General features: G+C 38.1%; 1 protein-coding gene across 1 annotated transcript in view; it reads left to right on the forward strand.

Annotated features, from left to right (window-relative positions):
• Positions 1-15,105, forward strand: part of LOC150078363 (transcription factor IIIB 50 kDa subunit-like) — a 57,214-nt gene extending 42,109 nt beyond the window's left edge. Inside the window, exon 3 of the mRNA XM_090384543.1 lies at positions 13,692-15,105. Within this exon, the coding sequence (XP_090240669.1) occupies positions 13,692-14,795 (1,104 nt within the window). The 3' untranslated portion in view covers positions 14,796-15,105. The remainder of the gene's footprint in view (positions 1-13,691) is intronic.
• Positions 15,106-15,337: the final 232 nt, after the last annotated feature.

A 15,337-nucleotide genomic window follows, 5' to 3' on the forward strand; every position in this document is an offset into this window, starting at 1 on the left:
TATTACTCCCTCTAGTTGCCTCCCGAACATGCTGGTGTAGAAAACAATCATCCAATAAATCCACAAAAGCCCTGCTAGTGTGTGAGTAACCAGCCCCCAAATTCCAGTCAATATCTGGGAAATTAAAATCTCCCATTATAAGACTCTCTGATTTACTGGCCCACTCTATTTCCCTGTACAGTTCCTTATTATACTCATCAGAGTCATTAGGCCTATAGCACACTCCTACTCTCAATTTTGATCTCCCAATGCTTATGTCACACCAAACTGACTCAACACTGCACTGTCCAGCGATGTCGACTGGCTTCACTTCCTTGGTTTTTATGTGTTTCTTAACTAATAGCATAACCCCTCCCCCCTTCCTATCCTGTCTATCCTTTCTGTAGACGTTGTACTCCCCAAATTGCAGTTCTGCATCCCTTATATCTGTGTTACACCACGTCTCTGATATCCCAACAATATCTTTCTTTGATGTTTTGAGCAATACCTCAAATTCATCAAATTTATTTACTAAACTCCTAGCATTGGTGTACACGCAAGTATACCTGCACCTGTTTCTATTCTTAGCTACCCTAACACAACCCATGTGTTTACTTGTACCGCAATGGCTCCCAGCAGTCTCTGAAATACCATGCATCTTGTTTTTCAGGCTTCTGCTCATTCTAATAGAAGCAGTGCAAGAATCTCTTTCACCTCTGCCAGTGGCTACTGTCAATCTATTGGTCTTTGTCTCCCCCCAAGCTAGCAGTTTTCCGACCCACCTAACACTGCCTCGATAGCATCAGCAAATATTCTTGCACCCTTTCTATTTAAGTGTATCCCATCCCTGTAGAAGCAATCTCTCCTGTTAACAAGTACAGTCCAGGCTGAAAAAAATTCTACCCCTTGAGCCTTGCACAATCTTTCCAGGGCCGAATTGATCGACAAGGCTCTCATCATATACTCCCTCCTATCGTGTCTGGGCAGAATTGCAGACACTTTCAAATTCAACCCTAATTCTCGGCTTTTGTTCAACAGTGACCTATACTTGTTAAGTAATTCTGCCGGTCTCCTACTCTTAATATTATTAGTGCCAACGTGTACAACTATATCACCTTTTGTGCCCTTAAAAGATGATATTCGCTCTACAACGTCATCAACCTTTGCCCCTGGCAGACATACCCTGGTCCTGTTCCACCTATCTTTTTTACAAAGCAAGTTCCCCGTTTCCCTGACAATAGAGTCACCAACAAGTACTAGTTCCTTCGGGACCAGCGCATTCTGCCTTGGGGGTTGTCTCTGTGTCATGCGATGCCCAAGTGCAAGCTCTGGCGTTGATGTGGGCAGCTGAGAGCTTGATGGGCCCCTCAATTTAGTTTCTTCTAGGGCATCCACCTTGTCCTTCAAGCTCTCATATAGGCCCACAAGAACGCCGAGTTGTTGCCTGATATCGATACACTCCTTGCATCGCGCGCACACAAAGACATCCCCCTTGGCAGTATCATGTCCCGTACCCGATTGCTCTGCAAACATCAAGCAAACAGTGCATTTTATAAGGCTGTGAGTCAGAGGACAACTGCCCCCCTCAGTTCTGCTCTGAGCCACAGCGCTTCCATTAGCTTGAGCCTTTTGCTTTGCTGCTCTGGTCTGAGTCATGATTCTATTAATTAATTATAATTAATTGTTATGTTATTAATTATGTTAAATATAATTAATTATATTACGTTTGTAATCTAAGTCGTTATATGTATTTATTTAAACGTACAATTTAACTGCTAACGAAGTTCAACTAACGCTATCTAGTACGGCATACAACTATCGTATCACAATGGCGGGAAAATTACGAACGTAGCGGAGTTGAAACACGTGGAAACCTTTACCGATACTTTTATGCAATTACAAGGCCGAGTAAAGAATAAATACACCAAGTTAATCAGAAAATCACAAAATAATGTTATACTACTAAATTTAAATCAAAAGTTTTAGAAAAACAATAATTTCAAATCAATAAATAAGAAAAATCCACTTAGCGGCTTGGAACGCTACCGTCTCTAGTAGCCTCGTCAGCAGTAATTCGTCAGCAGTTAAAGAAGTATTGCGTGATCATCTAGACAAGACTTCAGTTAAAGCTCGGCCACAGCATGGATTTGTTAAGGGACCACATTATAGTATCCAATTCAATTGGATACTATAATGTGGTCACAAAGGAACTGGATGCAAAGAATAATTTTGATATCATATAAATCTTAGAAAGGCTTGATACTGTTGCATATGGAAGACTGCTGCACACATTGGAGCAGTGTGGTGTTGGAGGCAAATTGCTGTTATGGATAAAGGGATGGTGAGTAGGAGAAGACAGAGAGTGGTAATCAATGGACACTGCTCTGCGTGGACTAATGTTATTAGTAGAGTCCCCAAGGGTTTAGTGTTGGGACCATTGTTGTTTTCTGTATTTATTAATGATATTATGGTATATCAGGCTTAATGTCCAAGTTTGCAGACATACGAAGGTCGGCAGGGTTGTTAATGACACCAATGATAGTACACTGCTGCAACAGGATCTAGAAAAGTTTAGCAGGTGGGCTGAGAGGTGGCAACTGCAGTTTAACATTGACAAATGTAAAGTACTGCATATGGGAAGCAGTAACTCCAGAGTAATGTATCAACTGTGTGGTAATACACTGACAGTGGTAGAGAATGAAAAGGACCTGGAGGTAATTGTGCAGGCAGATATGAAGTTTTTTTGAGCAGTGAAGATGGTCTGCAAGAGTAGCTCATTGTGTATTGTCAATGATATACAGGAATTTTTCTAGCAGGGATAAGGAGGTGATTATCCCCTTGTATAAGGCAATGGTCAAGTCACACCTTGAGTACTGTATACAGGTCTGTAGGCCTCATTTTAAGAAGGATGTAGAGCTGTTGCAATGAGTACAGAGAAGGGCAACAAGATTGGTGAAAGGAACAAAGGGTTGCTCGCTCTTAAGAAGAAAGGCTTATGTTTTGCAAATTAGTGTCTGGAGACTAGGCACCTGCAAGGTGACCTGATTGAGGTGTATAAAGCCTTGAATGGTTCGAGCATACTCAATGCCGATGGGATTCTTCCTCTTGCTCAGAATAATCGCCTGAGAGGGCATAAATTCAAATTGAGGAAAGACAGTTGTAGGATAGATATGTGGTAGATAAGTTTGCCTTTAGCAAGCGGTTGGTTGATTACTTGGAACAAACTTCCATCTGTCTTTGTAGAAGTTGATAGCTTAAATAGATTCAAGACAGAACTAGATAGACATTTGGAGGGAGTGGATGAGTGAAATGAGAAGGGTGCTTTTTTTTTTTTTTTTGACTGACTATATAAGTTTGCTTTCTTGCATCATGTGCCTTTACTAATGCTTACCTTGATTACTGTCATTAACTACACTGCCAACCTTTGCATCCTCTGCAAACGTAGCCATGGAGCCTGATATTGCTTTATCATTAGTAAATACTAAAAACAATGAGCCCAGCACTGAACTCTGGGCAACTCTGCTAATAGCATTGGTCCACGAACAGCAGTGTTCATTAATAACCAATTTCTGTCTTCTCCCAGTCAGCGATACCTTTATTTATTGCAGTTGTCTGCCCTTAATGCATACTTCTCCAATTTGCACAGCAGTCTTTTATGTGTGACAATATCAAAAGCTTTCCAGAAATTCAAGTATATGATATCATAATGTTTTTTCGTGTCCAGTTCCTTTGTTACTGTATCATGGTATCTAGTCGGATACAAGATCACCCCGTATGTATTACTTGTGCTCTCTTTGTGAAGCTGCAGTTATCAGGACATGATACAGACTTGTGGATGCCTTTTTGTTTTTTGTAAAGGTCACAAGGAGATTAGGCACAAATTTGGCATTCTGATAGGATCATATGAGGGTGTATGAAAAATAGGGTTAACGCCCTCAATGACTTAAAAGAGTGGGATCCATCAGGCAGTCATCCACCCATCCATTGTTTGAGCCCATGCCCCAACATCAGACAACACAACATCATCCACAGCAGTGATTCTTGGTCCCACAGGAAGCAGCTATAGTTAGTGGTTTGATTGGCAGAGAAAGGGAACATATATTGTGCAAAAAGGTTGCAAAATTGGACCAGGGTATGTTGGCCAGGTACTATAGTTGATGATAGCAGATAACATACAAAACTATATGGAAAACCTACACGTCAAAAGTCAAACTAAAACCTATCAAACTAATAGAGCAAGCTTATCTGCGAAAAGATCTAAACCTCCCAAGCACTTCCTAATTCATTTCACAAATATACGTGGTCTCAATTCTAATCTCAATGATGTCCATTTCCACTTGCAGTCTGCCAAACCCCATGTACTTTTTCTGACAGAATCTCAGTTATCAATTGATTCAACTACTGCTCATCTCAGATGCCCAAATTATTCGCTGTATGATTCCTTTCAACTCAAAGGTGGTACTTGTGCATATGTCCGTTCTGATATTCCCTGTCAGAGACTTGGCAATTTAGAATCTCCTCTCTTTGATCTTCTCTGGCTTAAAATCTCTCTATTTCATTGTGTCAAATTCATCTGTTGTCTCTACCGTTCTCCCAATTCCACTAATCACTTGGAGCTCTTTGACTTTCTCCAGTCCAACTTTCCTAACAGTGAGGTAATTTTCCTTGGTGATTTTAATGTTCACAACTCCAGCTGGCTTCTGTTTTCTAGTCACACCGACCCAGCTGGTCGAGATGCTGAGGCTTTTGCAATTACTAATGACCTTGCACTGATTGTTCATTTACCTACAAGAATACTGGACAATCCTAATCATACAGCGAATACGCTTGATCTTTTTCTCACAAAAAACCCTTCTAAGTACAGGGTTGAAGTGAGAGGTCCTTTAGGCACTTCAGATCACAACTTGGTGATTGTCTCTTCTCCAATGGAACCTTTATCTCATGGCTATTCCCACCCTTGTGTTGTTTGGCCTTACAAGAATGCAAAATGGGATGACCTGAGAGACTTCTTTTCTTCTTTTCCTTGGTCGGATTACTGTTTCAAAACTTCTGATGTCAACGTTTGCTCTGATTGTGTCAGTGAAATTATTCTTGCAGGAATGGAATCCTTTATCCTACACTCCACCTTAAAATCTCGTCCTTTAACTAAACCTTTGTTTTCCAATAAATGTGCTAAGGCTGTTCAAGAGAATAATGTTGCATATCGTAATTGGCTTGTTTCTAATTCTCCAGTTTCATTTTCTGCCTACTTCAAAGCTCGCAACAATTGTAAAGCAGTTATTAATCAGTCCAAACTAGAGGTTGAACAGGCTAAGAGTAGAAAACTTGCTTCTTGCCCTAATTGTAGACGAGCATTCTGGTCTCTTGCCAAAGCTATTGGCCGCAACTTTTACCCATCTCTGCTCCCACCTCTGTCCAAACCAGATGGTTCTGTTGCCACTTCAGCCAAGGATAAAGCTGACCTGCTAGCATCCCATTTTTCTTCCAACTCATGTATTAATGATATTGGTAAAACACCTCCCACCATTCCCAACACGCTCCATTCAATGCCTCCTGTGGTCTTCCGTCAAAAGGATGTCAGAAGGATTTTGACGAATCTTGATGCTAAGAAAGCTCCAGGTCCCGATGGTATTTCTCCACTTGTTCTCAAAACCTGTGCTCCTGAACTTACTCCTATTCTTTGCTGACTTTTTTCACTTTCTTATCCAAAGGTGTTTTTCCTTCTGCTTGGAAATTTGCTCATATCCAGCCAGTTCCTAAAAAGGGTGACAAATCCCTCCCATCCAATTATCGTCCCATTGCAATTACTTCTACTCTTTCTAAAATAATGGAGAAATCAATTAACCGCCAACTCTTAAACTACCTAGAAACCTTCCGTCTGATCAATGATTGCCAGTATGGATTCCGTCAGTGTCGATCCACTGATAATATTCTTGCTTATGTTACCCATTTATGGACTAATTCAATGGAAAGGTTTGGGGAAACACAAGTAGTTGCTCTTGACATCTCAAAGGCTTTCGATCGTGTTTGGCATAAAGGTCTTCTAAACAAGCTTCCATCTTATGGTTTGCCAACTGTTTTTAGTAATTGGTTATCCAGTTTTCTCTGTGATCGCTCACTGAGGGTGATGGTAGATGGCTCTCTGTCTTCTAACTTCTCCACTAATGCCGGTGTCCCCCCAAGGTTCAGTTCTTTCACCCACTCTTTTCCTCTTGTATATTAATGACCTTCTTCCATTTACTGGAAATCCTATCCATAGTTTTGCCGATGATAGCACATTGCATTCAACTTTCTATTTTGAGAAACCTTGTCCTGCTCAATCAGCTTCAATTTCTCGAAAATCTGCTACCAATTCCTTAAATGCCGATCTTCAGGTAATTCTCCAGTGGGGCAAAGACAACTTAGTTGATTTCAACCCTTCTAAAACTCAGTCTTGTGTTATATCTCGCAAAAAGGATTCTTCTGCTCCTATGTTTTTCTTTAGTGACATTCCGATTTCTAGGAAAAATGATATATCTCTTTTGGGGATTACCCTGACTTCTAATCTCTCTTGGCACAAGCACATTACAAATATTGCTTCCTCCACATCTAAAAAACTTGGTTTTCTCTTTCGCTCTTGGCGGTACTTTTCTTCCAAACAGCTGCTCACTCTGTATAAATCGCAAATCCACCCTACCATGGAATATTGTTCCCACAACTGGGGTGGTGCCCCAAAACCTCTCTCAGGCTTCTTGATTCCATTCAGAAGTGGGCAGTTAGGTTAATTAATGATTCATCTCTAACAGTGTCTCTCCACCTAGCTCTCTCATAGACGTACTGTTTCTGCTGCATAATACTTCCACGGGCTCGTTCTTGTGAATTGGCTTCTATAATTTCCACTCTCTCTTTCAAAACGGTCCAAACACGTGCCGCCACCAGCCAACATCCATTTACTGTCCAACTTCAAACTCACAGAACCAACTTGTCATCTTCCTCGTTTATTCATTCAACTGCTGTTTTCTGGAACAACCTTCCTTCATACGTATTTCCTGAAAATTACAGTCTACAGAAGTTCAAATCCAATGTCAACAAATATCTTCTTTCGTATTCTCAACCTCCAACCCAAGCACGGTACTAAGTACTATAGGTTCTAATACCTCTTGTGTTTGGGGTTTACATAAAAAAAAAAAAAAAAAAAAAGTAGTACCCGTATCAGTACTGTGACAATAATGCACAAAATATGACACTGTTGTACATGTTAGTACTATTGATATTAAGTGGAGGAGAGCTGAAGATATAATTAATAAGTAAACAGCAATGCTCAGAAAAAGCTGGATTGAAATTGAAAGTGTCTGCAATTCTACTCAGACATGATAGGAGGAAGTACAGGATGAGAGACTATGAAAGGCTCATGGTGTAGAAGTTTTCTCAGTGTGGTCTGTGCTCATTAGCAGGAGAAACTGTTTCTATAGGGATGGGATACACTTAACTAGAAGACATGCAAGAATATATGCCAATGCAAACAAGGCAGTGCTAGATGGGTTTGGAAAATTGCTAGACTTGATAGGATACATAGACTAATAACTCAACAGTAGCCACAGGTAGAGGTGAAAGTGATTTGTGCATTCCAGGCTGCTTCTGTTGGAAGATGCAGCAGCATGGAAAGCAAGGAGCCAAGGATTTAGAGGCACACTGGGAGCCTTCATGGAACAAGCAAATACATGGGTAGTGTTAGGGCTGAGAGTAAAAACTGTTCCATGTATACTTGCATTTACACTAATCCTAGGAATGTAGTAAATAAATTTACTACATTCCTAGTAAAAAAATGTAGTAAATAGGCAAATTTGTCGTACTGGTCAAGTTATCAAATACAGACATTGTGGGAATATCATAGACATTGTGTAGCACAGAAATAAGGTGTTCAGAATTTGAATATGGAGAGTACAATATGTATGGACAGGGCAGGAGGGTGGGAGAGGGGTTATGATTAGTTAAAAAGAACATAAAATCTAAAGTAGCACATCCAGTGGGTATCGGTGACTAGGGCAATGTTGAATCAGTTTGGTGTGACATAACACTGGGGGACAAAAAATGAAGGTAGATATGTGTTATTATTAGTAGTGATATATAATGCAAGAAAGCAAGTTTATAAAGCATAATAATAATAAAAAAAAAAAACTCCCACATCACCTGTCCATCCCCTTCAATAATTTGTCTAGTTCTTCCTTGAACTTATTCAAACTACTCACTTCCACAACAAAAGGTGAAAGTTTGTTCCCACACTCAACCACCCGCTGATTGAAGACAAACCTCCTTCCTAAATTTGTACTCCATCGTATGTAGGCTGAGAAAGAGGAAAAATGCTATCAGCATTGAGTTGTTCAATCCATTTAACCCTTAAATGCCTCAATCGGATCATCTAGCAGGTGCCTAGTCTATAGAGGCTGCAATTTGCAGAACTGAAGCCTTTCTTGATAAGACCACCCTTTCATTTCTTTCACCAATCTCATTGCCCTTCTCTGAACCTGTTTCAGCAGATCTATATCCTTCCTAAAATGAGGCGTAACCATTGCTTGTACAATGAGATAATCACCTTCTTTATCCCTGCTAGCAAAATTCCTATATATATATCACTAACAAAACCCCATGAGCTGTCCTGGTAGCTTGTCTGCACTATTGTCCCCAGGTCTCTTTAATTTTCACTATCCTGAGTAGTACCACACAGTTGGTATGTTAATCTGGTCCATATGCAGTACCTTGCATTTGTCAATGTTAAACCTCAACTGTCATTTCTGAGCCCATTTACTTAATTTTTTTAAAATCATTTTGCAGTACCTTACCTTGATTACTGTCATTAATTACCCTGCCAACCTTTGTATCATCTGCAAACTTAGACATGAAGCCTGATATAGCTTTATTCATTTCTATTTTTTAAGCTTCATAAACTTGTTACACCATATCTCACTTGCATGTATTGTGTTAGTTGCAATTTGTGCATGCAATTGATTGCTTATCTTTTTTACTGTTTTAAATTTTACAACCAAAAAAAAAAAACAACCTCTTGTTTATTTTTGTTTTTGTATATTGTATCTTGTTTATACACTATACAGTATTGTTTACAGGTATTAGATTAAATTACTTTTGAATAAATACCGTACTCTACCATTAGCAGAGGCATTTGATGCAAGAAAGCAAGCTTATGCAGCATCAGCCAAAAAAAAAAAAAAAAATAAATAAATAAATAAAAAATAACCACTTCCACTTCACCCCTCTGTTCGTTCGAAATACCTGTCCAGCTGAGCCTTAAACTTATTTAGGCTATCAACTTCCACACCACCCGTTGGCTAAAGGCAAATTTCCTCACGTCTATCGTACATCTGTCTTTTCTCAATTTGAATTTATGCCCTCTCAGGTGATTATTCTGAGCAAGAGGAAAAATCCCATCAGCATTGAGCATGCTCAAACCATTCAAGGCTTTATACACCTCTATCAGATCACCTTGCTGGTGCCTATTCCCCAGACACTGTAATTTGCAAAACTTAAGCCTTTCTTCGTAAGAGCACCCCTTTGTTCCATACACTAATCCTGTTGCCCTTCTCTACTCGTTCCAGCATCTCTACATCCTACTTGAAATGAGGCCTCTAGACCTGTATACAGTATTCTAGGTGTGGCCTGACCATTGCCTTATACAAGGGAATAATCACCTCCTTATCCCTGCTAGAAAAATTCCTATATATCATCGACAATACACCATGAGCTACTCTTGCAGCCCATCTGCAATGCCCAGAAAACTTCATATCTGCCTGCACAACCACCCCCAGGTCCCTTTCATTCTCTACCACTGTCAGTGTAGTACCACAGAGTTGATACGTTGCTCTGGGGTTGCTGTTTCCCATATGTAGTACTTTACATTTGTCAATGTTAAACTTCATTTGCCACCTCTCAGCCCATCTGCTCAACCTTTCCAGATCCTGTTGCAATAGCATAGTGTCAGTAGTGTCCTTGACAACCCTGCCAACCTTCGTATTGTCTGCAAACTTGGACATTAAGCTTGATATACTATCATCAATATCATTTATGAATACAGAAAACAATAATGGAGCCAATACTGAACCCTGAGGGACTCCACTAATAACATTAGTCCACGATGAGCAGTGTCCATTGATTACCACTCTGTCTTCTCTCCCTCAACCACCCCTTCATCCATAGCAGCAATTTGCCTCCAATGCCACACTGCTCCAATTTGTGCAGCAGTCTTCCATGTGCAACAGTATCAAAAGCCTTTCTAAGATCCAAGTATATAATATCAAAGTTATTCCCTGCATCCAGTTCTTTTGTGACTGCATCATAGTATCCAATCAAATTGGTCAGGCAAGACTTCCCCTTAACAAAACCATGCTGTGTCTGAGCTATAACTGAAGTCTTGTCTAGATGATCCTGCAGTGCTTCTTTAACCAGTGCCTCCATTAATTTCCCTGGAACAGAATTTAAACTAACATGTCTATAATTACTTGTGTCGCCCTTTGATCCTCCTTTGTAAATTGGGGTCACATTTGCACATCTCCAGTCCATGGGTACTTCCCCCGAGTCCAAGGAAGCTCTCATAATTATGGCTAAGGGTTTGCTTACTTCCTTTGCTGCCTCCTTTAATATAACTGGATAGATCCCATTCACCCCAGGTGCCTTTCTTGTATTTATCTTCAACAATTTCTCCTCCACTTTACTCTCAGTTATTACAAGATTCTCTAGCTTACTGCCAGAGTTGAATACACCTCTGGCATTCCCCTCGCTGAATAACTCCTCATGTGTGAATGTCGATGCAAAATATTCATTCAGTTTGTTAGCTACCTGTGCAGGATCATCAACAGTTGACCCATCGATATCAAGTGGACCAATCTGATTCATCCCCTTCCTTCTAGAGTTTACATAAGTAAAGAACTCTTTGCTGTTTTTCTTTGCATCCCTTGCCAAGGATTTCTCGTAATCTGCCTTCGCCTGCCTAACCTCCTTTGTAACTTGGTTACATATCAACTTGTTTCTATCATAGGCTTCTGTGTCATGTGTTAATTTGTATGTATCCCATGCATTTTTCTTCTCTGCCATATGTCTCATTAGTTCATCTGACATCCACTTAGGCCTAAACCTTGAACAATATTTCTTAGTTGGTATGTAAAGCCTAGTAGCTTCCAAGATAAGTTCTTCGAATGCTTCCCATTTTGAATTTGCTGTTGGTAACATCATCAGTTGGTCCCACTGTATAGAATTTAAATACTGTCTCAGTCCATCGTAGTCGCCTTTACGAAAGCAATAACCCTTTCCTTTACCCCTAATGGTAGTTAGGTCTTTAAGTAAATCCCATTTCAGCACACTGTGATCACTGCCAACTATTGGTTCATTTACCTGCAGATTCTTAATGCTTGAAGAATCACTACTGATAATCAAATCAAAAGTATTACTCCCTCTAGTTGCTTCCTGAACATGCTGATGTAGAAAACAATCATCCAGTAAATCCACAAAAGCCTTGCTAGTGTGTGAGTGACCAGCCCCCAAATTCTAGTCAATATCTTTTCTGTGAATTTCACTATGAGAACCTACTGAATGCTGTTATGAAAGAATTATTGTACAGTGGTCCTTGGTTGAAGAACTGACAGATGCAGAAGGGAGCTTGAATTGTTAACAAATTATCTAAAATCATGCTTGACATTTTAACAGTTCCTCATGGCAATGATGATAATATTCAGCCAGGGGAGGTGGGGAGGGACTAAGTTAAATTATCTTTTGGTGAAGCTTTGGAAATGCTCCTGACAGCCAAGTCTAATGATATACCATTATTATAAATAAAAATTTTGACTCAGAATTTCTGAAAAGGGCAAACAAACCACAAATATGGAAACAGAAAAATGTTAGGTAAGTGAATGTTTGAAAGCATACTGTATTGGTAAACAATCTATGGCTGTATTTTAATATAAAATGCAAATATGTTAGCGAATTTAATCTCTAAGGCTCGTGCTTACAATTACCCAGTCTCTGACTTCTCAAAAGTCCAACATTGACAAGTATGATATTTTTTGCTACCCTTGAAGCAGTGGTGACTGTTTTGAGAAACACCTTTTGGGGTAGAGGGTAAACAGGCAAAATTTTTTATCAGTATTAAAAGCATAGGTAGATTTAATTCTTGTTCTACTTTTAACTGTCTGGTTGAGACATTGCAATTTTTGGAAAGTAGTATGGTTGAACTGGGGATTCTTATAACACTGACTGCAATATTTGGAGAGCAAGAGCTGACTGTAGCTAGTCTGAGCTGTATCAAACTATGGGAAAGTAATAGGAAACTACCAAATAGTTGTACAGAAAGTACTAGAACTAGATTAATATCCAATTGGAAAATCACTGGTGGTGTTTGTAAACTAACACTGGGGTGTTAGTTTACAAACAAATTGAACCAACAGATTGAACCTCACATGCTTGTTTTCAATGCTAGTTATATAATTAGAATTTGAAATATTGGTTAAATTAACATATTCTAATATAATGGACATAAAATATCATTCTGGTGTATTAGAATTTTAATATGGTAAGCATAATGTGTCAGGAAAGACAGTAACATCAGTGTAATATAATAGTCAAAAGACTTATGTAATTGATGGCCACAAACAGAGCCTTTGCCAGTTGCTGGCTAACAGTCTTTTTATTTGATCACTTAATCTCTAAGGTGTGGTCCACAGTTCTAGGGGTTCAGAGTTTTATTGGTGACATTATAATAGGATAGGTGATGAACAAAAACTGATGTTTTTATTTCCTGGAATTCTAAAATTCCTATACTTGGATAGCTAATTGAAATACAGTATGACCCCCGTATCCGCTTGGGATATGTTCCAAGATGTACCGTGGATGGCTGAAACTGCGGATATAAGCAAACACCTGTTGACCCCGTATATAATGTGATTTTCTTGTACATACGTATAATAAAGTTTAATTGATAAATTAAATACACAGTAAGACATTACCAACATTAAATACAATAATAATAAAGTACAGCAGACTCTCAATTTACTGGGATTTGTTATTAACCGCGACACCTTCAAGACTCCAAATTAAAAAAAAAAAAAAAAATCGACCAGAAATCATAAAATTCAAGTAATAACTAGAATAGGTATAAACATATTTTGCAAGTCGTAAATGAGCGACAACAATCAGCGTTATAAGTTGTCATTGGGAGATTAGTGTACCTATTCTCTTGCAACTCCCACTGTCTTCACACCTATCGTTCAAAAAAAAAAGACCAGGTGTTGTTTGATTTAGTGCGTCGGGTCGATTGTTGTGTTCCGTCGCACTGCAAAAGGACAAATTTTGTTTCGTTATTTATGTCAGGAATGTCGGATTTTTTTTTTTTTTTTTTTTGTTTAGAAATCACGAAAATGATAGACAAATGCAAGAGTTGTGCTTTCAAATTAAACAAAAACTTGAAATTATTCAAAAGGTTTGAAAACTGTGCATCCGTTAAATCTCTAAATAACCATTATAATGTTGATGATATTGTAAAAAATAAAGGGAAGCATCGTATTGGACATGCGAGGAGTACGTGTTAAGTTTTTCGTTTTTTTTTTTTTTCCCCGTTGTTAACCGCAGGTAACTGAATCAGCGGATATGGGGGCACAAATGTATTGTGGTACAAATATATACTTAAGTAACTATTTTTATTGATGTATTTAATATAGTTAATTTGTTTTTAGGTCCATCTGGTGTGTAGCAATTGTGGCACTGTACTAGAGGAAGTCAGCTTTGCTGCAGATTTTAATCTTGAAGGTAGTACTGTGATTACTAATAATTGTGTTAAGCTGAGTGCCAACAGACTTCCAAAATCTTTACAGCATAAGAACTCAATTCAAAATTCTAGAGGCACAAAAGAAGGGTTAAGGAAGTTAAAAGACTTAGCAATAAAGTTCAACTTGGGTAAGGAAGTTAGTGATGAAATAAGAAAACTTTATTTAAATGTGGTTGAAAACAGTGCTTTCAAATATAAACATATAAATAAAAAAAATATTTTAGCTGGTGGTTGCACCTATGTGGTTTCAAGGCAGAGGAACTTGCCTATTATACTTTCCCATCTTTGCAACTTTTTACAGTGCTCTGGAACAGATTTCAATTCAGTTTATAAGAAATTACTAGATGTTACTCAAATTCAGGTTTCTGCACCATCAATAGAAGATTTAATACCCCAGATTCTGGAAACTCTTAATTTTAAAGAAGAAAAATCTGCTGTGATTCAAAAAACCAAGCAAGTTATTCTTCTTGCAAAAGAATGTTGGCTTACAACTGGAAGAACACCAAAAATAATTGTTGCCGCTGCATTTCTTGCATGGAAATCTTTGAGGCCAGAACGTTGGAAAGAAACATATCCTTCTTTTTGTCGCCAGTATACAATGACAAATGAGAAGTCATCACCACTGGTGACAGAGATGATTGCTACTCTCTTGAAACTTGCAGAAGCAATTCCTTGGTTAGAAAATAGTGAAATAAATGAAAAAAATGTAACAAATCATTTAGATTCTATTTTGACATATTCATTTGCACTAAAAAGAGACAAATGTATTAAAAATAAACAGAATAAAGACACCAATTTAGAAGAAAATGAATTCAGTACTTTTAGAAAATGTCAGAAAAGAAGAAAAATAAATGAATCTTGTTATGATGATAGTTCTAGGCACAATGGTGAGGATAGCTATTTGGATGAAGAAATTTGTGATTCTGAAATCGAAAAATATATCAGATCACCTAGTGAAATTAAGGCACTAAAAATGTTTCAAGAAGTACTTACAAAAAATTTAAACAAATAGCATATTGTTAAAACAATTTTTGTAATATTTTAAAGTTTCTGGTATTTATTAAATGAAAATTGAATTTAATATGTATATTTTTTCTGATCAGGATGATTAATAACTGGCATTGGCATGTTTTACTAAAATTATTTTTGAATACGACAACACAGGTAGAATGTCTGAAATCTTCAGTAGCCTTGGGGCTTGACAGTTGGTGGATTTTGGGTTTCTGCAGTTTTTGGACAATAATTCTAAAAAAGCATAAACTGTCAAAAACAGAAGTATTTGTTCTATCAGCAACACTGACTCCTTTTTTGCCATTTCATCATCATGATTAACTTACTAATTAATTATATTATTCCCACTGATTTGTTTATTCCCTTTGGCATTAGCTCAAAATTTGAAACAAGTAGCCCGCAATTGAGAAATCCAGACAATGAAACTGTCAAATGATTACTGACAAAATTGCTTTGATAATGTTCCATTATAAAAAATCAAGTGCTGATGATTTATAGTTTGATAATACATTCTTCCCACATTTCTCAATTCTCATCTTGTTA

The sequence above is a fragment of the Mastigoproctus giganteus genome, chromosome 11 (genome assembly GCF_048544385.1).
Source record: "Mastigoproctus giganteus isolate SK-2022 chromosome 11, ASM4854438v1, whole genome shotgun sequence".
Classification (NCBI taxonomy): Eukaryota; Metazoa; Arthropoda; class Arachnida; order Uropygi; family Thelyphonidae; genus Mastigoproctus; species Mastigoproctus giganteus.